The sequence below is a fragment of the Melospiza georgiana genome, chromosome 8 (genome assembly GCF_028018845.1).
Source record: "Melospiza georgiana isolate bMelGeo1 chromosome 8, bMelGeo1.pri, whole genome shotgun sequence".
NCBI lineage: Eukaryota > Metazoa > Chordata > Aves > Passeriformes > Passerellidae > Melospiza > Melospiza georgiana.
Genome location: NC_080437.1, coordinates 19,517,693 through 19,543,914, shown reverse-complemented (window position 1 = coordinate 19,543,914; position 26,222 = coordinate 19,517,693). Strand labels below are relative to the sequence as shown.

Sequence of the window (26,222 nt, the reverse complement as noted above, 5' to 3'; positions counted from 1 at the left end):
TGACTTGCCTGAGGTGACAGTGACTGTCTGTAAAAGAACCACTCTGATGGCATTGTTCTGCAAGGCTCATAGAAATATTCCACCCATGGACCTTGACTACAGGTAAAATGGAAAAATGCCATGGGGTATGATGCTGAAGAGAAGAGGGAACCAGAAGATCTGGTGGATTTTCAAGGGTTACTTCCTTCAATCTCAAGAATCCTCTTGCTTGGGCAGGAAACCGAGCAAAGGTGGCAGAGGTCTGCATGGTTGAACAAGATGCTTGTGACAAAGCTCATTAGCTAAAAAGGAAGCCTAGAAGTGGAAGCAGGGACAGGTGACCTAAGAGGAGGAATAGAGAGAAATTCCTGAGCTTGTAGGAGTGGACTTGGGAAGGCTAAAGCAATCTGGAGTTGGATCTGGCAAGGGATGTGAAGGGCAGTGCTGGGGCCAGGACTGTTTAACAGCTTTGTCAATGACCTGGATAGTGGGGCAGAGTACATCCTCAGCAAGCTTGCAGATGATCTTGGGAGGACTGATTGGTGCATCAGATGATTGTGACAACATTTAGAGGGGTCCCGACAGGCTGAAGGAAGGAATGAACAGGAACCTGATGAAGTTCAACAGAGAGTAATGCAAAGTCCTGCACCTACAGATGATGAACATAGGCAGCAGCACATATGGGGAGCTGACTGACTGGAAAGCAGCTTTGCAGAGAAGAACTGGGATGCTCTTGAACAAGTTGAATGCAAGCCAGCAATGCACCCTTGTGGCCAGCAAATTCCTGGGCTGCTTTAGGAGGAGCATTGCCAGCAGGTTCAGCGAGGTGAGCCTTCACCTCAGCACTAGTAATTGAACATCTTCTGTTCTTTGTCCAGTTTTGGTCTGCCTGAGACAAGAAGGCCATGGGATCACTGGAGTGAGTCAAGTGAGAGGTCACTAAAATGATTAAAGGATTGTGCAAGAACGTGCTTAGAGAAGCTAAGGAGGTTTGGATTTTTTAGCCTGAAGAAGAGAAGGGTCAGAGTGGTTCTTATCAAGGATGGTGTATAGTGTGTAAATATTTGATGGAAGAGTCTAAAACTAGAATCAAAACTAAAGCATGTCAAGGTTTTCCTTACTGACTTTTAAAGATCTTACCTTTAGAAGTCAGATCCTGCTCCCCTGCTCCTTGCATGTGTTTCACCTCTAAAGCTGCTGGTCCAAGACTCTCAGTGATGGTCAGTGCTGGTGCCCAGGCTGGGCTGGGCTCTGAGTGGAGACTGTGCTTGGTCATCCCAGAACAGGAATGGGTGTTCTTGGAGTGCTGTATCAGAGCTCATTGAAGGTTAGAGATTGGCTGAGGTATTTCTGATGAAGTTTGATTTGGATGAACATCCATGTGTTTGGTGTGCATCCTGTCTGCATCTCAATGAATGACTGTGCTTAGGTTATCAACCCTGGGATATGGGGAGGCTTGGGATATGGAAAAGCTTCAGGACATAAGAAAGCCATGTCTGGCTTTCTGAATGGATCAAAGTGCCTAATGTGCTAAATGTTGGCTGTGAATGGGGATCTCAGTCCCTGCCAGGTTCCAGGATGGCCAGAAATCCAGGTGAGTAATTTTATTCCATACTAGAGGTTTCAGACTCCATGATCCTTTCATTTGAACCCACAGCTGGGATCCATCTCTACTGATAAGACACTGGTAGCAACAATTACACTATGTCATAACTCTTTTTTACTTACCAACACCCAGAAGTTTTGTAAAGCTTTTCTGTGCAGTGGGGGCATCAACAAGAGCACAACTTGAAAAAGGTGACCTGCTGATCGAGTGCTTTCTACAGACATAGCTTCAGACAGTCATTTAGAAGCTGTCCTTTAAACATAGAGAGACATATGTAAGAGTCAATAAGTAAAAAGTTCTGTAAAATATGATCTTAGGATGTGGGGAGAAAGAAGTTGTCCAGGGCACATTGGTCCAGATCACTGCTTGATAAAAGGCATTTGTTGCTGCTCTTGCTTTTTTGTTCTCTAAATGCCTTTGCCTTTCTTTAGAGAGAAATAGAGCAATAAACACAGGGGTTGGCTCTGGGTTCAGAATGCTGTGGTTAAGTGATGTTTAGGTCTGTTTACAATCTTTTCTCTGTGAGCACAGTTACAATCTCAGTTTGGAGCACAAACTGGTCAGTCCATCACTGGGTAATTTACAGCGCTGCTTAGTCAGTTCCTTTGCTGGCATATTTCAGAGAGATGGGAAGGCACATCACACAGGTTAACAAGAATCTACTGTTGTAGAAAGGTGAGCATAGCTATTTGCAAATCTTTAACCCAGAGTGAGCTGCTTTATCAGTCAGTAAACAGAAGCCTGTTTGCCCTCAAAAGATTTAATTTCCCCTGTAAGGGTTGAGACCCCAGCACAGAGCTGGTGAGGGGTGTGGGGACATAATTTTGGTTCGGGAAGGATCTGACCAAAGTGCTTGGAGAAGGAGGAAATGGGAAAATTTCTGTACAGATGATATTAGTGCTGAAGTTTTTCCTGCTGGGTTCAGCTCTATGACTGATCATCTGTAACCAGTTCACTGCCAGTTTTCAGCAGATAAAAGATATTCAAGTGCCCAGGTTTACCTGGGTTAAAAAATGAATCTGTACAAGGTTCGATCTTCTTGTAAAATAGGGAACTTCGGCTATGGCTCTAACTTTGATACTAGGCCCTTTGTGTTCAAATAAAGCAATTTCCTAGATTTGAGATCCCTCAGGTCTGCTTGAGTGTACCTGTATATTAGCTAATCCTCTAATCCAGCATCTAAAAATACACACACCCCATGGGCACTTGCTGGAGCTGTGCAAGCCAAGAAGTTTGCTCACAGTCAGAGATGAGGAGAAATCCTGAGTTCACGCAGGTTCACCACTCCTGTCTGTTGCAACCAGACCCAAGATTGAATTTCACCTGAGTTAGACGCCAAGCCTGAAACATACCTGGATTTTCAGGGGTTGTGGGAGCTGTAGTGAGCTTTCCAGCCAATCTCAAGGCTTGTAGTGGTGTGTAAAGGCAGGGTGCTTTCTTCTGTTCTGGTACCTGCAAGAGAATAACTGCAGCAGTGCCAGCTCAGGAGAGCAGGGCTGGGGCTCTCTCCCTGCAATGACACTGGGAAAGAAAACCTCCAGCTCCCCTGCAGTAGGTTTGTGGGAGATGTAATGTCTGAACAATTTTATAGACCTAAGCTGTTTCTTAGAAAATGAGAGCTGCTAAACTTTTCTGCAGTTAAAGAACTTCATACCAGTGTGGGAAGAGGGAGTTCAGTCTCCATTACCCATTCTCTCCTTGGCATATGTGTATAGGGAGATCTCCAGGTGGAAGTTTTCATGATCTATGCAATGTGGCAAATTCTTTGGATTATATTGCTACAATTGCAGTATCAAGTATACTTCTGGATCCTGCAGCCCCTGCAGTCCAGTGATTATGTGTGAACCTTGGATTTCATTTTTGACAAATGTGGTTAACAGAGAAAGCAGGATCCAAGTGTGACGTGCAAATTCAAAACACAGAAGAAAAATTGTGTGTATACATATATATATATATATAGTGATTTTTATTCCAGTCTCATCATATTCTGTAGTCCAAGTCATGAATTTTAACCCCGTGTTTTTAAAAGGTTTGAGAGCTTCATGTAAGAAGACAGGTGCTACTTGTGGAGTGTGTAGCACAGTGTTGCTGTCAGAGTACACCTATAGCTGCAGAGTTTCCTTGTGCAGGGAACAACCCAGAAGCAGCTGCCATTTTCTGCTTCACTTCTGATGCTTATGAGAGCAAGCATGTGCTCCAGAATTTTCTCTCACCAGAGAGCTGTGTTTGCTCTTTGGAGAAGAGTTTGCATCAGCTTCATCATCTCATAGCATTGTAAATTCTGCTCAAGTCTGATCATGCTTTAGTCATTGTGTCCTTGGCCACAGAGAGGCTGTGAATTTCACAGATTAATTATACTTTGGGTATAACAATATCCATGTTAAACATCATGACTTTCTATTTCATTGGATGCCTCCTTGTTCCTGTGTTCTGAGAGATGGAAAACAGAAATGGAGAAGTGAATGGAAGAACAAAAGTCTGTAGTTGCTATCTCCTGTGCTTCCATCCCAAACACTGAGTCCTAGGCTCCATAATGTTATTAGCAGATGTGGCACAATTTGAGGTGTTATTCCAGGAAATAGTGCCAGAGATTCTGGTGGCATCTCAGCTGCTTAAAATCAGATTTGTTGCGCTCACCAGTTAGCATCGTGGGCAGGCTCTCCCTAACCTGCAGCCTGTTGTGTTCACCACAAGGGAAGAGAAGACAATAAAAGGGTGAAGAATACTGAGGAGCTCATTTGTGCCTTGGGTTTAAGGATTTCCATCACTTTCTAAATATTCTTTAGTGTGCTTTAAATACTGCCTGGTGTATTGACTGGCCTTCTGGTGTCTAGCTGTGCAGAACCATGTTACTCAGAGTATACCTTAAATAGCTAGGGAATACCTTACTATCTTGCCAGTCATAGAATATTTGAGTTTGAAGGAACTCACTAGGATCATCAAAGTCCCAGCTTCTGGCCCTGTACATGAGCTCTAAGAATCACACCATCTTCACACACCACTTCTGGCCCTGCACATGAGCTCTAAGAATCACACCATCTTCAAGAACTGAAGCTTTTGATCCTGGTACTGCCTTCACTTATGGTGAGAAGCACTCTATTCTTCAGGAGTGGGCAAGGGGTGGGCCACTAAGTTCAGGTGAGTGTGCTCTGTATAGTGACCACAGACCTTTTAACTGCTGAAGCAGATAAGCAAGTTCAGAGAGGATTTTTGTTGTTGTTGTTGTTTGTTTTTTTTTTTTTTTCCTGAAAAGAGAGAAGTTTTCTCTAACTTATCCAATAGTGATAAAATTGCCCAGAAGCCTGGTGCAAGGGTTTTGCGTGGTGACTGCTGCAGATCTGCAGTCACATGAGTGCATTTTGTGAATGGAGTGGTGGCCTGACCTCTGTGAAACTGCACAGGGCATTGCATGGTAAGCGTTTTTGTTAATGACAGGCTTCTTACCCTGAGAGCGAGAGCTGGGCGGGGTGAGTGTTTTCCTGCAAGTGAAGTGCCTGGGTATTGGTTCACATACAGGGAATTGTAGTCTCTTCCTCTACCAGTAATTCAGCTGAGTTATTAATTCAGGCAACTTCTCTGTAAAGAGCTAAAGCAGAGGCAGTAAGCACCAAAAAACCTGCCCAGGTCAAGGAGTGTAGCTTTTCCTAAATTTTGTTAGACTTTCCAGCATGTCCCAGAGCTGTGGAGGTACTCTCAGAGCATGCTGAGGCTACTGTGGGGAAACGTTCCCCTCCAAAACTAGGTTTCTGCTTCTATTGCTTTGAGAGCAGATGGGAGGCCAGACCAGGGCACCCATTTGCCTGCAGCACAGTAATATTGCCTGATCCTTTGGATCAGGAAGGATCCAAAGTGTGGCATGCAGACAGCAACTGTTGCTCAGCTTTTCCAGCTATCTGGAATAGATCTGACAAGCAATTAGAGCATGAATATATTACAGGGCCGATGGGGGATGCCTTTGTTAAAACTTGTGACCCATACTTAGCTGCTGTTTACATTGGCGGCTGCTGCGAGGGTGGGCAAGACCCTACCTGCCTGTCTTTCTGCTCTCCCCTTCCCCGCGCGCAGCGCTGCAGCCCATTGGATGTTTCAAATGCTTTCTGCACAAGTCATAATTAATGCCGAGCTGGGGAGCTAAGACCAGATGTGCTGCCGAGATTATCTCCCAGGGCAGATCGGCTGCTCTGTGCTCTGTAGCGCTGTGTGAATGGAAAGCTGCCAGTGCTGGGACTCAGAATGTGTCTGATGCCTGAAGTCAGGACTTTCTTTCTCTGCCGCTCCTGCTGTCTGACACTGCCTGGTTTCTGCTTGAAGCTCAGCGCCTGTCATGTAGCGGAGTGCTGCACAAGAACCAGAGGTATGAGATGATTTTCCAGAGTTTAGATTTGTTATGGTTTTCTTTTGCTAGAGGAAAAGCAGATATCTAAGTGTAGCCTTAGATAGAGGCTAAGAATCTAAAATAGGAGCTGACTTTTCAAAGAGGGAAGGAGTGGGAAGGATGCAGACTATGGCCAAAAATACTACTGGATACCAAGCTAGCATGTGAAGATAGTTCTGGGGAGAGGTGTTTCTATTTCATATCTACAGAATATTTAAATGGATGTGTGTAGATGTGAGTAATCAGCTTCTAGTATATGGACACTGCTCTTTCTGGGAACAGGGTCAGAAGACACCAAGTTGTACCACAGACTCATTTGTGTGAGTCTGGGCAAGTTATGTTGTCAATTTTTCTTGATTCCTAGTTGTCTTTTGCCTCCTTTCTTTCCCCCCTTTTCTTGCATTTAATTGTTTAGTTGTTCAGGACTATCTCTTTTAGTACACATGGCTCCAACCATGAAACTCCTTTTTCTGTTGCTGCTGCAGTAATTCACGTAGTCTGTGCTTGGGTGGGCTAGGGGAGGGGAAGCAAGTTAAAGATTTGTGTGTGTTTTGTGCTGTGGAAACACACACATTTCTGAATGTCTGCCCGTGATTTTTTCTCAGTGCTTTCATGTGTGAGAGGGACAGATAAATGGGAACTTAAGAATGAAAGTGGGAAGGTAAAAGCAGGCACTTACCTGTGCAGGTGAGCACGTACACAATCTTTATATCCATAAACTGCCTGTCTGTGAGGCACCACATGCGTGCGCGGGTGTATGTGCTGTTGTGGAGCAGCATCCAGGTGTAAGCCTGATTATCTTCCCACACATCTTTTAACGTGTGTGGAATAAGCTGCACGTACAGCTGACGTAGGTGTGCCTGGACTTTTCACACTTTAAGTAGATGCGGAGTCCTCAGTCCTCCATATGAAGAGAATCTACTCAAAAACTGACTTTATCTCTGTCTTTAGTTTGTTTTGGTTGAACTCAGAGCCTATGATGAGGAAAAATGTAGCAGAGAGCATATATTTTCCTGCCCACTGCATGTCTGGACAGCATAGCTGAATGTATAGGCTTTGTATGCCTGGAGCTGGTGGGTGAGCTGTTCAGGCCAGGACAGAGAGCCTGTCTGTGTCTTAGTCAGTACATCATTCCTGGCTTGCTTTTTCCACAAAGAGTCACCTAAATCTTTAAAGAACAGAGGCAGCTTGTTGGAGTAGAGGGAAAGAAATTCTGTAGCTCTGCTAGCTCATTTTTTTAGTATCTCTTGAATCTTTCTGAGATTAAGGATGTGGTTCCAGGCATGCTGGAGTTTTTTTGTGCTTTGAAATCAAACAAAAGGGCCTAGCTATAGATAAGGGTATGACAAGGAAAGTTAACCCTTAGGTTGCTAGTAAACTTTTGGCTTTATTTCCAGCTTAACACTGTCTGGAGTGTGACTAGATGGCACTGGCTCCCCTTCTTTAGAATGAAGAAAAAGACTTTAATGTCTTCCAGCGGGATCATCAAATGGAGTGAAGCGCTGCCAAGTTCAGTCTGAGCTGCTGGGCCCAGTGATTAAAAACAGGCCTGTGCCTTGAGGAGCAGGCAGATGAGGCTGTGTGTGACTGGCTCCACATTGCTTCTCCTTGCAAGGCAGGGCAGCCCCTGTCCAAACTGGAGATGCTGTCATATACTGGGAGTTTCAGGCACATTTAACTGCACATCACTTCTACAAGCTCTGAGACCTGACAGAAATGAGATGAATGATACAGAGCCAGAGAGCCCCAGTTCCTCAGTTTGCCCTGTGTGGCACTGGGAGACTGAAGTAGGCACATCTGCTAAGTCTGTTCCCAGTGTGACTGAGAGGGTCCACGTGATAATTCTCGCAAACTTCATCAACCAGATGCCCAGATAGCCAGCCTGGAACTGTCAGCATCTCAGAGTTCCCTTTGACAGAACCCTTCCAGCCCACTCCATAAATAGCTTTTAGATTGCTCTTTCTATGTATCTTAACACTATTTTTCTTTTCTAAGCCATAGACAAGTTCTGCAGCCACTGCAAAGATGAGCAATTTCTCCAAGGCCAACTTTTCAGTCCCGCTAACTGCAACTCTTGTGCTTTTCCTCTCTTAACACCAACCATTATGCTCTTACTGCCAAAAGACTCAGCCTGGGTGCAATCCTCCTTCTGAGCAGCGTCTCTGGTTGCCCTTGCTTATGACTCAGCAAAAAAAAAAAAAAAGTAGGATAGAGAGAAAGAAAAAGCATGGAGCTGCAGTGTAACTGAAAAATGTAACAAAGGAAAAGTTGCAGTTAGCAAAAGACTTGTCTTGGGTTAAATATTTTGTCTGAGCAATGTTTGGTGATCCTTTCTAATGCTTGCCTGGAAAATTAGGGTTCAATTTCAAGGGAGAATGAAAGGCATAGATCTGCAGCTGCAGTTGGGTTGGAGTGGGGCTGCCAAAACTGGGTGTGCGGCAGCTGAGGGAGAGCTGGGCTGCGAGAAATCTTTCACCCTGGCAATGACGTGAGTCCTCTTCCCATCAAAAATCACCTATACAGACTGTGTGATCCCACTAGCACAGCCCTTCAGCAGATGCTGTCACAAAAGAAGAAACCCATGCTTGTGCCAGCTCCTTTCACTCATCCTGTGATAGGTAGATCATCTTCTTCCTCAGTCATGTCTGTTTCATGCCTGCTTTTTCTTGTTACTTATTTGTAATGGTCTGAATGGAGGTGAAGAATACTGCAGTATAAGAATATTTCAACGCCTTTATTTCCTCCAAAGATTGCTGTTTTCATCAAGGAGAAAAGTGTAACTGACCTTAGTGTGTGAGGAGGAAAGATGGGATCCCCAGCATCTGGCTGTGCTGGAGACACCCACAGTGATGGTGAGACTTGTGAAGGGTCCACTGCTGCTCCGAGTCTCAAAGGAGATCACCCTTCTATCTCTTAGCATCACATTCCTTTACCTCTGTGTTGGTGGTCCATATTTGACTGTAGTCCTCTTCTCTCCAGAAGTGACTCACTGTAGATTGCACCTACAGAAAGCTATTGCTGTTGTGATCCAAGTTGGCTGTGAAGGCAAGGACTGATACTGCCTGAAATGCATTGGAGATGCTGCTGATCACAGACCAGTCAAGGCTAGGGAAAAGTAGATTCTCTTCAATGGAGATTGTGCATGCACTTGTTCTGCCTGTGCTTGCTTATGTGTGTGTCTGACACTGCCTTTGTCCTTGATCTGAGTTAGGTGAAGAACCTCAGAACATGAGCTTAGAGGAGAACACTGTACATGTGCTTTATGCCTGGGGAATGCAGAGCATTTACCTCCTTCCCAGAGTTTTCTCTAGACAGGCCCATTAGGAAACAGATTCAGCAAGCAGGGATTTGAGAAAAGAGGGCTGCTGTTGCCCCGACATGTGCCACGTCCTGACCTCCCTGAATTTATGTGTCTTGCATCTGGAAAAGTGGACACATATGTCATTTTAAGGAAATAGATATGCCCCATCATGACAGCAGGGATTACCTGATGGGATTACAAAGCAATCCATGCAAAACCAGAAAGAGATTCTCTTTCCTAGAAACTGACTTCAGAGGCACCCAACTCAGTGAAAACTCAAAGAGATTAGAAATAAGAACTAGTAAAACCTTTACTCTGCAATAAACCCAACACATACAGTGATAAAGATAAGTCACTCCCATGCTCCAGGGCATGCTCTCCTGCCAGGATGAGGGAATTTCCTTTGAGACTTTTCATGGCCCTCCAGCTTTGATACTGTAATGCAGTTGTGTAGGCTGTGGTGTAAGGAAAGTTTCTGTCTTCTGATGTGTAACAAACAGGCAAGGAAGGGAAATTGGGCTTCAGGATTCTTCTTGCAGCTTTTGTTCAATGAGTTGAACCTGATAATGAGGGTTTGTTTCACTGAGGATTCAGCAGGCTTGGACTGAATATAGAAAGAGGTATGGTTTGACATGGTGTCTCCTGTAAAGAACAGTGATGGATGGTTAGGGAATATCCTGCCAGGAGTTACTCTCATGAATTTAGCACAAAAAAAAAGAAGACATGGTCATTAGTGGGGGAAGGTAAGTGGACCCTTCAGAAATGACCAAAATCCATGGCCTGGTATGAGCACATATGTGCAAGTATTAAACACAGCTTCAGGCTATTGGGTGTGAAACAGTGTGACTCCAGTACTGCATGCTGCTTTTTTTATTTTCAGACCTGCAGGTTTAACTGAGTGCTGAATGAATGACCTAAAGATCCTTGATATCTATGGAAAACTTCTTGTATGTTTGAGAAATCCCTGAGTAGAATGTCCTACCTGCTCTGGTCTGGTTTAATCCAAAATTCTGAGAATATATTCTGAAATTCTGGAAGTAGATTCTGGGATTCCCTCACTTACTGAACTTTTATTGCCAAAACATTATTAACTTGGATACTCTCTTCCCTTACTCCACCAAACATAGTAGGGTGCTAGAATTAGTGTTTCAGAACTCAACTCAGCAGCAGTCCTTTTAGATGGAGCAGTCTCCTAGTAATAGGGATTGAACTAAGATCTCTGGCTTACACAACCCCTTCTGTCTTGCTGAAAAACCTGATGCCAGACAAGTGGCATTCAGCAGCTGGTATTGGCCAGGAACTCCATACTCCCCAGAGAAACAGACAGTGCTTCATACTTAACGATAAATGTCTACAGTAGATCTGACTAAAGAATTAACCTAGGCCAGTCTGGTTTTACAGAATATGGTGCTTCTGATACTTTCAATATGCAGGAAGTACAGCACACAATTTTTAGTAGGAAGGACAATGGATTTTACATTATTTTAATATGGGGTTTTTTTAATTTTAAATTTTCATTCAGCAAGTGTAATGCAAGGAAAAGAAATAGAAAGAGTCTGCCAGGATGGTGGAAGATTCTCCCAATATCCAGTTTTGATGCTGACAGCTGTACTCTGCTGTGTTACCAATCCCTAGTGGGATTGCTGTCTGTTGGGCTGGCCAGCTGCAAACTAGTGGAGGGCAGCTGTGTGACAGCCTAAGCAGTGGGTGCATGCAGCAAGGACATGTGCCCCATAAAGTCAATGTAGCCTTTGTTTTGGTCTTCTTGGGATGGGAGCTGCAGTGAAAGTCTAATTACTTAGTCAAAATCCAGCACAGCTGTGGATAACCATAAACATAACCTTAAACTCACCTTCCTTGTGTATGAGATACAAACCAGCTTAGGGCAGAGAGCAGTTTGAAGCACTGTCAAGCAGAAAAAAAATAATTCATCATGTACTTCTTGTTTTTTAAAATAGCTTTATCCTTCAGAGTCTGTTAGAAACCTTCCCAAGGCTGCCCCCTCCATGTGAGCGCTTCCCCCCCGCGTGCCCCAAGCAGGAGCTGAGGCAGGGTGAGGCTGACCCTGACTCTGGTGTCTGTGTCTCTCTGTGGTGCAGGGATCTTCGGGCAGCGCCTGGAGGACACGGTGCAGTACGAGAGGCGCTATGGGCAGCGCCTGGCCCCGCTGCTGGTGGAGCAGTGCGTGGATTTCATCCGTGAGCGAGGCCTCACCGAGGAGGGGCTCTTCCGCATGCCCGGGCAGGCCAACCTCGTCAAAGATCTGCAGGACTCTTTTGACTGTGGAGAGAAACCCCTTTTTGACAGGTGAGTTGGCATTGTCAAATTCAGGCTGGTGTATGTGTGACAAATCTGCCAGGAATGTCCATGCAGTAGCAATCCTGGCTTGCTTGTTCTCGTGTTCTTTCCACACCGTTATTCTCTCTGTTGAAAGTGCTGATGGAGCTTTCTCCCACATGGTGGTGGATGTGGAGGCCTTTATTCAGCTCACTGGTGGAGCAGAGCTCATTGGTCTGTGTGAGGCTTCTCCAGTGTTTCAGCTTTAGCACATGTTGAATGAAAAGCATTGCTAGATTTGGGTGCAGCACACTGAGAGGCTGGTGGGATCCCATCAGAGAAATGGGTGTGACAGAGCTGAACTAGGTGATGTACTGCTTTCAAATGTTGAATTCTTCCAGCAGACCTGCCTGGAGCAATATCTTGACTCTTCCTTTATCACCAGGTTTCAGAATAGTCACCACCATCTGACATGTTTTACCTGGCCTTTATGCCAGCAGCTGTTTTGTAGATGCTCATCTTAATATTGGTTGCCATGGGAGGAGTGCCAGCCCTGTCTCTGAGTGCTCATCCGAGGGCAGCAAGGGAAGGGCAGCTCTCAGCTGTGCTGTCTCTGCATTGGCCCTCGGGCAGTCAGATGATCAGAAAGATAAATGCCATCAACGCCTTCCAGCCAACAGCTGTCCTTACCCTGTAACTAACATTCCATCCACTCTGTCATGAGTACATCCTGCCTGGAGTGAAGGTCAGCATTGTGCAAAGCTCAATAGCCCTTTGTGAAATGGGGCTTGACCCTAACAGAGACCTTGAACTTCAGGGATATTTAGATCCAAGAGTGTTGTGTAGATCTGGTCTGATCTCTATCACAGGTCCATATATGAGATAAGATCTGGGATCTTGTCTTGCAGGCCTGGCACCATTTCTTGCTGGTCCTCACTAGCCCAGGCTTTCCAGGTGATGCCAGTGGCATCTGGTGTATTACCAGCACACTAACCTTGGGGATTGCTTCCCCTGGACCTGCAGCCAGTCTCAACCTTGCCAATCCCTTCCCTTCCTGCCTACCACTGCAGGAAGAGCCAGCACTGTCTCTTGCGTGGGCAGAAACAGTGTTTGGTCTCATCTTGGGAAGTATATCTGCAGAGTTTATTTGGAACATTCTTCTAATTCTTCCCTTCCCTCAGCTTCCCAGACCACCCATCCTCCTTTCTTTGATTCCTAACCACAAACAGCATTTGCTCCCTAAATGGAAGTGTCAAACATTTAGCAATATTTCCATGAAAAAATAAGTTTGAAGTCATCAAATTTTCTCAGTTATTTTTTTCTTAAACAAAACCTTTGTTTTTTAACTGAATGTCTGGGTGTTCTAGTTCAGAATTAGAATTATCTTAATTCAGTGCTTACACTGTGGAACAGGAGTATCTACAGAAGGAATTAATTAGGAGTGAAAGTTTCAATTTCAAGTTTTATTTAGCCTTATCTAAATTCTTTGTTATGTAGATAAACCAAGCCTCCACACAGCATTTTTAAAGCAAAATACAATTGTACAATAGTTTGGATTGGAATGGATCCTAAAGTTCACCTCCTTCAAGCCCCTTGCCATGGGCAGGGATACCTTCCACTAGATCAGGTTGCTCAGAGCCCATTCAACCTGGCTTTGAACACTTCCAGGGATGGGGCATTCACAGCAACCTCTTGCAGTGCCTTACCCCAGCTCAGGTGCAGAAAGCACCTTTATTTCCACAGGCATTTGCACTGGCTAAACAGATCAGTGCTAAGTCTCCCCTTTGAGAGAGGCACCAAGGACCTCCAGGAAGGAATGGCTGCCTTGTGTGTGTTGGTGTGGAATGCAGCACATTCACTGAAGGGTTCAGTGCACAATCAAAGGAAGCAAGCCTGGAGTACCCGAGTAGTGGAAAATTGAGAGTGTCCCAGTTGTTGCCTTTTGCTCTTTCCACCATTCCCCACACAGCCTGTCTCACACACCTGTGTCACAGAGAGCAGGAAAGGAGAGGGAGTTCCACTCTGGCTAAATGAAATACTTCTCCTCCTAGCAACCAAAATTTTCTGTATGTGTAACTACAGCTTATCTCTGTATGGCCTGGGATACCTTGGCAGCAGAAGTGTGAAATCCTTATGCTTCTTTCCAAATCAGGTGCAGTGAAAGCAATATCCTTTCTTATTTCCCAGCTGCAGTCAGTGCTTTTAGACATCTTTTGTAACTACAGTGATATCCCAGGTTTATAGCCTGCCTTCCCCATGATGGATCAAACCTCTGTGATGGCTGGCAATTCAAATATTTATTTTTAAAAGGCTTTCTTTTCCAATGTTCTTATGAAAGGCCAGGTGTTGCTGCTTTGGAAGCACCTATAGCAGTCTGCTCCTGGTGCGCTTTCATGTTGACTGAAAATCTGGCTGTATTTCATATGGCACCATGGATGAACCAGTTACTGCAGCCAGTGGCCCTGAAGCTCTGTTCTGGGCTCTGCTTCTCAGGGATAGTCAGATTCACCATCCATGCCTGAAACTCCACACTAAAGGAAAAACAAATAATAAGGGTATTGATCTCATTTGTAAAACACTATAATCAGCTGAAGAAAACCACTGTGTGAAACTCTGATACTCTTAAATATGATGGAGCTGTTTAATAGGAATAACATAAGCAGGATGAGGAGTATGGGGTATCTGCTGACAGTTTCCTGTTGTAGTTTTTCCAGTTTTCTTTTAGCTGTGTCTTCCAAAAAAAAAAAAAAAAAACAGCAACATATTAAATAGAAGAGATTCAGCTTTTGGAGAGAAGAAAGGATTTGAAGCCTTTTGCCCAGTGTTCACTGATATGTTTTTCTCAGAATTCTTTAAAGACAGTCAGTCCCCTAATGGTAGGTAGGGAGGAGCTGGTGACAGAATCTGTTTAGACTTCCAACAGTCAAAACCTTTGAGGAGGTCATCTGCAGTGATTAACAGTGTTGTACCACAGGAAAATTGGAAGGAGGGAGAGATACCCCCATACACCAGAAGCTGGGTAGCTGGAAAGGGTTCATCATGGGATCTGACACCCAATTTCAAAGCAAAGGAGAAAGAAGAGGGAAAAGGAGTTCCTGGACTAGGAGAGAAAATAAAAGCTGATATCCTATCATAACAGATGGGCTAGGATGTTCCAGATACCACATGCCAGGCAGCCATACCAAAAGGCAATAGAGGACCAGGAGGAAATACAGCTTCCTCCATTTCTACTGAATGATTGAGCAGGGCACGTGGGAGCCCAGCCCATGAGCTGTACATGTGTGCTGGCTGGGGAGAGCATCAGGGAGGATCAGTGAGAGACTCAGAGGTTATGTTTCACAGAGCAGGGATGCATCTGTTGTCAGTGCTGTGTGATCACTGTGCACTTGCCTGCACTATTCCTCACATTCCTGGTCCACACTGGCAGACGAACCACAGTGTCACCCTGCCTTAAGCAGTATTATGGACAGGCATATCCCTTCCATTGCCTGTGTTACCCGAGGTGCATTTCTGTTTTGACAGAATGGAGATTTCCCTTGTTCCCAGGCAGACCTTCCTGCCTACTACCAATGACTAGGAAGAGCTTCCTTCCATGTGCCTGCTTTGTCCCTAAGAGGGCCCTTGATACACCCCCAAAAAAGGCATCAAGCTTTGGGGTAGTGTGGGTTTCTAAATTTCCTTCCCTGTTCTCTGTTGCAGCAACACAGATGTTCACACTGTGGCGTCCCTCCTGAAGCTTTACCTTCGAGAGCTGCCAGAGCCTGTCATCCCCTTTGCCAAATACGAAGACTTTCTTTCTTGTGGACAGCTACTCTCAAAAGATGAGGGAGAGGTCAGTGATCCTTCTAATCTGCCTCCTCAGAGGATGTTTCCAACAATCAATGTAGTACAGGTTTTTTTCCTCATCTCTTCAAACTTGATTTAAATTAATGAAATCCCTGGGAACCTTTCCCTGAATTTTCCTGGAGCTGTGAATGGGGTGTTGTTATCACAGGCTGCTACTTTAAAAAAAAAGTCAGTCTTGTAGCCTGGTGCTTCTTTCTTCAGAGCAAAGCTCTTGTGTAGCATAATTGGCAAGAGATGCAAGGTAGGAGGAAATCTGGGTTCCTTTCCCAGCTTTGCTGTTCACTCACTAATAAGCTGTATGGAGTCACTCCCTTTGTGTTTTCCATTTTATATATCAGAACACTATACTCTTCTTCCCAAAGATTTTGGTGGATGAGACATTGATCAGTGCAATGGTCTTTGTATTTCATAGAGGAAAGTCATTATGAGAAGGCAGGCTATGATATTATCCCAGAACTAGGGGGAAATAATGCTGTGAATACTTTGCCAGAACCTTCTTACAATGCTCTTCTCTTTGGTTTCCAGGCAAGGGAAAGGGCTGACAAAAGCTACCAAGTCTGTGGCAGTCATGGAGTAGGATCATTTGCAATGTGTTTGATTGACCTTTTTCATCCATATTGTGGTGCTCCCTTAGCCCTTTGCAGATTGCAAAGGCACATTAGATGTGGTCTGATGTGGGTGCCACCTTCTAGGTCACAAACTTAAAGAGGCTGTTACTTGTGTCTTTTCTTTGCTAAAGAAGCCAAGGCCTGAGGGCTTGTAAGTTGTGGTCCCCAGTTCTGTCCCTTTTCTGTGTGTGGTCTTGTCTTTGTCTCTGGCAGAATTTGTAGAAACTGTTCCTCACAGTGAGTCTGGGGTTCACTTTCAGTTCAAGTGGCAGAAGGCTCTGTGGAGATTGCCCTTTATGATGCCCACAGGAAGATGCTTGTTTGCACGTATCAAATGGATCATATGTGGCAATATAAGTTTTTTATGGTTAAAAGGCAAATAAAAAAAATTAATGTAGCCTCTAGTCAACTGTGAGAAAGCAAATTTCCATGCATGACACAGCATGTTACCACATGTGGATATGTACCTACATTCTGGATGCAGCCACATCAGGGTGCCAGTGCACTAATGTTGTATTTTAGTGGGTAGAGGTGTGTGTCTACTCCCACCAAAACTTGCTCATTTTCTGCCTTGTCCTTAGTGAACTCAGGCATCTCTGCAGGGTGCTGTGCTACACACCCCACAGCTGTTATTTCACAAGAAACTGCAGCATTTCAAAGGCAGTGGAGCTGGTTTGATTTTGGTTGTAAGATGTGCAGACTGGGAAGTTTTGGATCCATTAAGCACTATTGCACAAGAGTAGAGACACTGCCAAATTGGGCAAACGTAATTGTACATCACTGCTCAGCTTATTAGCTATGTTGTTTGCCCGATTTTGTCTGCACGGGCTGCAGCAGTTTGGGAAGCAGCATCTCTGTGAGCAAGGTCAGACTCAAATGACTTGTAGGGCAGAATTCTCTTTAGATTAGAAAGGCAATGGGGAGCACTAGGTAGCCAAAATGAGCACTTAGAAAACACAGCACTGCTCATAGCACAGAGTTGTTTTGTTAAGGTGCTGTTGTAAACAAAAGCAATTTTGGTACTGTCAGGCAAACCTGGAACCCCAAGGTGGGCTGTTTACCTTTTCAGAAAGGAAGGTGGAGTGCACACAGCAGGGGTGGAGAGGCTGTACGTGCGCAGTAGCACGTGGAGCAGAATGCAGCGCTAAGTCATGCCCAGCCTATGGGGCCTGACTTTCCTCCCACGTGGAAAATCTCCCTGCTCACAAAAGTGGTTTCAGTGAAACTATGATTTTTAACATGTAATGGTAAGCAGGGAATTTAAAAAGCAAACATTTTGTTTTGTAAAGATATTTTGAAACAATGTGTAGTTGTACTGGTTTAATTTGAAGTACTGTTTTCTTTTAAATTTTCACTTGAAAGTTTTGAATGAGACTTTTGGACTCTTAGCATAATTTTTTTTTTTGTATGGCCACCCCTCACCTCACACCCAAAAAATCAGAATTGCCTACAGCAAAGTAGCCTTTCAGATGAATTTGTGGGACCTCATGCTGCTATACTGGGCCTATGGATAGATATTATTGTGGTGTTTATTAGCTTAGCTCCAGTACTGCCCTAAGATTTTATTCAAATTGCTTTTCATCTTCATTCTGCACCCAGCTGATCCCTGGTGTTTGAGTGCAAACAGGGCTGTAACACAGACCTTGGGTGGTGCTGAGGTCTCCAGGTGTTTCAGCAGGACTGCAGCATTAGAAAAGATTTGATTCTGATCCCACCTGACTGGGAGGAGGGTTTGAAAATTTAGAGCAAGAGGGATCTTCAAAAGCCTCAAAATTCATTTGAGTCTGAGCTGCCTTTACATGATGGTATTTTAGCCTTCCCTGCTACCTGTACATTAGAGAGGCACACAGCAGTTCAGTGGATTGAACACAGGTATTCAAGTTTTTTTTTTTTTAAAGAAGCATCTTAATTTTTTATGAACATTTAAAGTGTTGCTAGTTTTCCAGCCAAGCTAGAAGCTCTGATTTGGTGCTGATCTGTTACACACATTGCAAAATCCTTGGGTTTGGGATCATTCATTGGAAAGCAGCATTTTCAAGGAGGTAAGAGTTATTTCTGCAAAATCCCATGATAAATAACAGTACAGTGCTTCTGTTGTTTGCTGGACTGCAGACATTGGCAACGATCAGTGCTGTTTGTCACTACAGGGGTTACAAGTTTGTGTTTCCCCCTGTGCTGTCACTGTGGTGTTCCTAGGCTAAGCCTCTGCCTTATGTGGGCCAGGCCTTGGAAAGGACAAATCTGGCAAAGCTGATAAATGCTGCAGTAGGAGAGAGAACTTTTTTTACCTGTCAGGTGTTTGTACTTCAATGAATATAAAGATACTCTCTGTGTAATCCCATGCCTGAGATTCCTTGTGACAAAGCATGGATTGTAAATTCTTAGAACTGTTTTTTCTTTCAGGTAGCATCTTTTACCTTTAGGTCATGTTTCCTGCTGTTCACAGCTGCCTAAGTGTCTGTTCCAAAGCTTTCTCTTACATCCAGTAGAGCCAATGGCATTTTAATTCAGAGCACTTGAAATACAGTGCCAGATGTCATCCTGATTTCCCTATTTGAAATAAATTGGATTACAGAGTAAAATTCTAGAGAAATTAGGTCTGTTAGCTCACCTAGTTCTGGTTCAAACTTGTCACTTGAAAGTTGATTGACCTGAACAACTGACCTTAACTTTCACACCAGTAGCAGCTGTCTCTGGCTGAAAAATTTTTAGAAGTTGAAAAAAGAGGATTGAGATTTTCAGAAGGGACTGGCCTTTTAATGGTATCTCCATTGCCGTCACCATTAAACAAGCATAAGTACCTGTATATTTAAGGTAATAAGGAGGCACTACACTATTGATCCTTGTGACTTGTCTGGACCAGAGAAATCAGGAATACATTGCAAGAGTTTGGCCAACAGAATTCCCTTCCTAACAGTTCTTAAAAAGGGGAGTTTGAAATGAATGTTCAGCTGTACTTTTTTGGAACCATTTCCTTCTGGAATTTCTCCATCATAAGTTCACAGCTATCACTCTTCCTTAAATGTGCTTTGGTATCTGTTTTTCCACAAAACGTTTCATTGTGTCCAAAAATAAGCAAATCTCCAGGGCAACACCAGCATTGAGGAACAAGCAAATGATACTTGGGATTGTGGCAGGACAATAACCTCCTGAGTCAGAGGTTTTCACTAGATGATTTAAGTAGCTTCAGGGCTTTAAGTCATTCCTTCAGCTGATGTGTCATCTTACATTTTAATGTAAAGACAGAAATATGTCCCGGGTCAGAATGACTGCAAATGGAAGTATGTCATTAAAAAGGAGGCAGCTGAATTGGACTCATTTAGCTTTTTCAAGAAAAAACTTTCCTCTGCTCAACTGAGCATTACTTCAATGTATTTACTGCACTCAGTGCCTCTGAGTTTCAGATAGGCAAAGGCACATCTGCTGATACCAATGCCAGTGGACAGGCTTTAAAGGCTGCTGGCCTCACTAAATGAAGACTTCTATCTCAACCATTAAAGTTTACAGGAGGATTTCCACTGAGAACTGAATTGAGTTCTGGACATTGGGATTTTGGTAAGGCACAACACACTGGGTGACACCTCTTCTAAAGGAAAGCCTTTGTGTTATCCTCTGTTGTTCAGCATTTGGCTGTGGAAAGGAGACTTTGTAGTCCTAAAGGAAGGTCAGTCTACTTTGCAGCATTTACATTAATAGCTCTGCTTCTTGTTTTTCCTGTCCCTCAGGGTACCCAGGAACTGGTTAAACAGGTGAAGAATTTGCCCCAAGCCAACTACAACCTCCTCAAATACATATGCAAGTAAGTTAAATTAATTAACACTTGGAAAAGTCTCTAAGTTTTGTGAGGCTGTCTTGTATGCAAATAATATACTCTGAAAGTATGAATATTCAAAAACCACCACTTAAGTGTAAGTCACAACTCCTTTAAAAATGTGGAGGTGAATGCAGCCTGCCTGAAGGAAGCTCTTGGTTTATCCAAGAGGATCAGCCAAGCAAATTGCTGCCACCTGCAGCCTTGGCAGCAGGCATGAATGATACTGATATATTATATTGTTTATTTCAGAAGCACCTACAGATCACTAAAGGTAGACACTTACTCCAGATACTGTATACTTGGAAGACTATGACACAAGCTGAGTAGCAGATGCAGTCAATACCCAGGCTGGCACTTGCTCTGGCTTGGAAATGGGGTTGGTAGTGGCTTCCTCTTGGATTCCCAAAGACCCTACAGCCTTTCATGTCTTTCATGTCTCCTTTTATGTCTGCTGATTTTCCCAGTTTTTGGGTTGCCTCTTTATCTGGGGATTGGAAGATGATTTTTGAAAGCTGCATCCAACTCCAACCATTTTATGGTTCTGTGATCTGTATTTTGTTAGATTCAAGCCAAGCCACTAAGTTCTTTCCACAGGCTGCTAGTTCTCAGACAAGGATATAACGTATTACTTCTGTTATAAGTGTAAGTGAAAATTTGCCAAAGTCAATCCATGTAAATTGAGAATTTCTATAAAATGCAAAAATCTGTCCTTTCAGACCCAGTAGTAGGCTGGGTCACTGCTAGGTGGGCATTTCTGGCAGAAAACATCCTGTCTTCTCTGGTTCATACACTGGGAGGGATCTGGGGTTTCAGTGAATATCTAAGCTACAGTAGTTCCTCAAATCATTTCAGGGGTCAGGGTTGTATGAAAACAGGACAAAACTCAATGCTTTTAGTCTGAGAAGTGACTTATGAATTCCCTCTTCCTTTGATTTTTCTGGGGGGTTTTTCAAGGTTCCTTGATGAAGTTCAGGCTCATTCCAGCATTAACAAGATGAGTGTCCAGAACCTGGCTACAGTATTTGGACCAAACATTCTGCGGCCCAAAATGGAGGATCCAGTGACCATGATGGAAGGTAGGTGCTGTTCTGGGGGATGGCACAGCAGCTGTATTTTGGAGCTGTAAGTGAAAGCCATACATTCCTTGGTAGCTGTATCAGTTGCCTGCACAGTCAGAACAAGTCAAGCCATCCCTTTCATCAGGGCCTGTGAGGGATGTTCCAGCTAGCATCTTATCCCACTCACCACTGGACTGGGAGTGTCTCTCCTCTTCACCATGAGGAGATGCCTCTACGCCCTTGAAACTCTTTCTGAGCCTATTGCTAAAATGAAAGCTCAGCTGTTTTTTCAAGAGGACTGTGTTTAAGTACTGAACTGCAGTCATTTAGTATTGGTGCATTTCAGTGGTTATACTGCTCCCTGTAGAGAACATCCAAGCCATGAGGAGAGGACTCTAGTTCTGGCTGTGGCACAGTGGCTACAACTAAAAGTGTCTTAGAAGTGTTGTCTTCTAAGGAGACTGTATGGATCAAAACTTCACATAATCAAAAATAAAAGAGTTAGTTTTGGATGTAAAAAAATCTGAAGCTTTAGAATTATTTGCTTCCAAACAAATCAAGCAAGTTGACATTAGGCCTGGGATACAGCTCTTCTCCCAGGTTCCACTGAAACCCAACTACTATTGTGTTTAGCAAGGTTTTTGCATAAAGTTTGTAGGATTTTGGAAAGCCTGCCAAAAGAATTGATTAATTAATTAGGCACAGATGGGGATGCTGTGCCCAGGATGCCTGAACTTGGCTCTGGTTCTGCTCCCTAGCTGTAGAGCACAGCTGACATGCTATTCTGTGTGATGCCAATCCTTCACTGAAGGTCAGTGTTGTCATGCCTTAGCAGCAGCAGCAGCAGTGCCTTGAGCTCTTCACAGGTCATGTGCAGATGTGTCTCCCACGATGGCAGCTCACTGTAAGGCAGCAGGACACCCTCAGAGCATGACCTGATGTATTATAGTAGTTCAGGGACTCAAAGCCTACCTCAGAGCTGTGGGCCATATTATTAAGGGTACATTTGATAGTTTCCCTGGCTATATTATTAAGGGTACATTTGATAGTTTCCCCTATCTGTGCAGAAGGTGCAATATCGGGGAGGAGCAGGGAGTGCGGGAGCAGCGCTCGTTGTTCACTGGTGGAGCTGGGGCAGCTGTGAGCAGCCTGTGTGCGATGCTGGCACTTCCCCTAGTGGCCACGGGGCCAGCGCTGGTGCGGCTCTCGCAGCCTGGCAGCAGCGTGCTCCCTGCCCAGCCGGCACAGGGAACGGCTTTGGGCTCGCATCAGCTCAGGCATTTCGTTCTGCAGCTCATCCCATGGCAAAGGTGCCCGAACTGTGTGGAGGTGCACATGTGCAGGTGCTGGGGTCCCTCCTCATCATCGTGTAAAAACACTACAGTGATCTGACCCAGAATTCTGTATTGCCACAGGTCTGAACTGTAAAACTATTGGGATATGTAGGCTGGATTTTTAGACTTAATAATGATAGCAGGATTGGCAATGTTTTTATTTGAGTTGAGAATTTAGTTGAGGTTGGTTAGATAAAAGTAACAGAGAAGTGGAAAGACTTCTTTTTTTTTTTTTTTAGCTTCAGAGTAGCCTGAGTTGCCTAAACAAACTGATAATGAGATCTTAACAAAAAGCACTCTAATTGTGTCTCTCTTCAAATTTAACCCATGCATTTCAAATAGAAATACCTGAAGTTTGACAGCTAAATAGTTAGGAATGCCCTTATCTTCAAAACATTTAGTTCTCTTCCTGCATTCACAGACATGAAATAGAAGTGGTAGGTAAGATAAGTACATCTTGCTATAGATCAAAAACTCATCAAGCTCTTGCCTTGAACCCTGAGTATGTTATTCTCTTTCAGGCAATACTTAAAAATAGAATTGCTTACTCACCCTTCTAAAGGTTTTCCTCTTTTGTAGGAAGTGATTTATATTAGGTTTGGTAAGTGGTGTTCTCTATTATGTTCATAATGGTCTGCTCCACTCCTGGAAGACAGTGGCAGCACATTTCTCTGGGTTTAAACAACAGAGAGCACTTTCAGCACTTGCTGTACATCCTCTGCAAGTGCATATATAATGTAGATGTTATACTTCCTGCAAGTTTCTCTAGACACTGAGTACAGCAGAATGCCTGAGCTGAAATTTGTAGTTTTTCAATAAGAATAGTTCTGGGCCTGTTCAGACCAAGAAACTGGGTCCAGCCTAGTCATGCCAACAGGCTGGGGTGAGTCGCAGAGGTCTTTCATGTCTCCTCACTTGCTTGCCTTTGCTTTCCATCCACAGGCACCTCTCTGGTTCAGCACCTGATGACAGTGCTGATCAGTGAGCAGGGGCGGATCTTTGCTGTTCCTCAGGCGGATGTGCCAGGGAGCCAGCTGGAGATCAAACCAATGCGCCAGCGCAGCACTGTCGAGTGGATCTCCGAGGAGGACGGGGAGGACAGCAGGTCACAGAACAGCGCTGCCAGCCCCACTGATTTGCCTTCTGGCAATGCTGTGGCTCTGGAGGCCACTCCAGGACCTACAGTGAAAATCACTCCTCCAGAGCAGAGTGGCAAATCGACCCAGCCTGCCACGAGCCCCAGTAAAAGAGTGCAGACGCTGCCTCCATGGAAATACTCCTTCCGCCAGCAGGGAGCACGGTCTGTGAGCCCAAAGCTGGGCAGTTCTTCCTTAGACATCCCCAACCTCTCCTCCAGTGGGAACTGGTTGATGAATGGCCTGTACTCCCTCCGAGGCCATCGCCGGACAGCCTCTGGGGAGCGAGTGAAAGACTCGTGTTCCTCCCAGAGACTCTCCACTTATGACAATGTCCCCTCATCCAGCCTGTCCCTCAGCACCCACAGCATGGCCAGCACCACCTGGTCCACATCATCCTGTGAGATCTCCGTGATGGACTCGGTGAGCAGCTGCCCAGCCTGCCGGGCCACTGACTCTTCTGCTTTGAGCTCCCTAAAAACCGAGTGGGTAACTCAGGGCTCACTGTCCCAGAGCGAGGGCAAGACTGCAGATCTGGAGAACAGCATGGACAGGTTTGAAGCCTGCAGCAGCAGCAGCAGTGAACAGAGTGACCCGGCTGCAGCTTCCCGAGACTCTGTCCAATGCTCCAGGGCCTTACAGAGCTTGGTGGTGGAGCTAAAGACAGAGCTGAGCAAACAGAGGACTGAGTATGAGACTAGTATCAAAAGGTAATGTCTTCTGCAGGGGCACAAGGAAGTCATCTGTCAACATTCTCCCGTCTGAACATGGGTGTAGGCTGCCAAGGGTACCAGGTTCTCAGCCCTGAAGTTTGGGGTTGGGTGACAGCAGATTTGCTTCTGCTTTTTCCTTGCTACTCTGAATCCAACATTTCTTTCTCTGATTTGAGAGAGCATCAAAAAGAAAACAAAGGGGACACAGGGAAATCCAATGCTTCATATTCTGTTGTGTTCACTGTAAATGAGAGCTGCACAGGTAATGCCAAAGTCTACTCTTAGTGTCAGAGAAATAGCAAAGCAAACATCTTGTAGGGAGGAATTGGGACCCAGGATGGTCAGGCCTCAACAAGGATAATCTGTGCAGGTGCTGATACTTGCACCAGACCAGTCTGAAACTGAGGGCTTCCTATTCTTTTCCCAGCTCCAGCATTCTTGAGGAAACTGCTCTTGATTATTTTCCACAGGTTTTTTTGGAGTGGTGGTATTGGGACTGCATCTCAGCTGTAATGTTTTGAGCAGCCCTTTTGTGTTGAACTTCTACAAACCTCACTTTTGGTATCTGATGGAGAAGAGTGGTCCTTGGCTGATGGGGCAGCTTAGCTTGGAAGAGCAGCAGAAATTGTGTCATTTGCCAGCTGATGCTGTACTTTCCATCTGAGCTCAGAAAAATTCATTTCAGCTTTCAGGAGAGTTGTGTGTACAGCTGGGGCTAGGAAGTAGGAAGTATTAATAACAAAGGAGTCATTAATTTGTGTGATATGTTAGGTTTTATGAGTGTATGTGATAATAGAAAGACTTTTAGGAAAGCATTCAGGGGAAATATGCACATGAAATATTGGTGCTTAAAGGGATTAGATGTATTTTAATATACAGCCATGTGCAAAAATTGTAATACATGCTGCTCTGCAGCACCAGTACTCTGCACTGAAGAAGGGCTGTAGTCCCATTTCTTACCAAGAGTTGAGTTCTCAGGGTTTGGGGTTTTTTTGTTTTTGTGTTGTGTTACTGTTATACTCCTTCAATTATTAAAACTCAGATTGGAACCTGAGGTATGAAAATGCTGCCAGTCTCCCAGACATGGTACCAAAAGCACGTAAGACTGTTGGGATTGCGTAGCACAGCTTTAGGCTGCGGTTTTTGGCACTTTTTTCTTGTTAAGGTAGTTTCTCAAAAATGTATCTGAACCGTGATCTCTTCCCATGGGCCAGTTGTTAAGGTAGGTATTCCTCCTGCTATCTTCCTGCTTTATTTTATGATTTCCTCTGGTGGTGGCTTGCCAGCCCCCTCTGCGTTTCTGGCTCTTGCACTGTGCTGCCTTGGTGTGTGGAGCTGGAAGGAGAATCAGGCTGTGCAGCAGTTCCAGTTCCCACCTAACATCCCCAAGTGGGAGAAAAGCCCCACCTTGTATTCAAAGTGTAAGAAAGAGCTCATGAAACACCAGCAGCTGCTAGCATGGGATGTTGGGAAAGGCCTGTGAATGAGGGTGGAAGTTCATGACTTACATGGTTTGCTTTTTTTGATGCCCTACTGATACAGAATGGGAGGAGGTGAGGGTTATGTGCCTTACATTTAATTGTGCAGAGCTGCCCTGGCAAGCCTTGTTGCAGGGATACAGGTTAATAAACAGAAATACCAGGCTGCAGAACCTGGAAATGTGTAGCTGCACATTCTTGCCTGCTGCCTGAGGGAAGAGATGGTTTCCCACCTTTTATCAGTAAAACTGTTCCAATGATCCCTTAAGCTGCTGCAGGAGCATCTAGGAAGACCTGTTCTCCATTTCAGCTGTTGAGCTGCTTCAGCTCCAACACCTGCCTTTCCCTGCAGCTGGACAGGACAGAAAGCACTGTGGCTCCAGGGGAGGACTCTAAATTGTCCAGGTCTGACAGGGCAAAGTAGCTGAGAGAAAAATGCCTAATGAACTAAAGAGTTTCATAAAACCAGGCAAGGTACAATCACTCCTTTTTGTAATAAACAGGATGACTCCAGCTGTTTGGGCCTACAGCCTGAAGGACTGTGCTGTCAAGTCTAAGAATTTCAAGCCAAGTTTTTCAGCTCTGAAAAATTTTGCAATGTTTTTACTACATCTGCAGCAATTTATAGGTGCAAAAGTATGTTCCTTTTCAATTTGCATGGAAGTCTGCTACTGTGGAAAGACAGGAGCTAACTAAC

At 44.6% G+C, this 26,222-nt stretch overlaps 1 protein-coding gene across 2 annotated transcripts in view; it reads left to right on the top strand.

The window, feature by feature from the left end:
• Positions 1-26,222, top strand: part of ARHGAP22 (Rho GTPase activating protein 22) — a 117,102-nt gene that overhangs the window by 87,138 nt on the left and 3,742 nt on the right. For both annotated transcript variants that reach the window (XM_058029195.1, XM_058029196.1), the window contains exons 5-9: positions 11,361-11,568; positions 15,238-15,370; positions 19,718-19,791; positions 20,761-20,882; positions 23,141-24,044. In XM_058029195.1, coding sequence (XP_057885178.1) covers positions 11,361-11,568; positions 15,238-15,370; positions 19,718-19,791; positions 20,761-20,882; positions 23,141-24,044 — 1,441 coding nt within the window. The remainder of the gene's footprint in view (positions 1-11,360; positions 11,569-15,237; positions 15,371-19,717; positions 19,792-20,760; positions 20,883-23,140; positions 24,045-26,222) is intronic.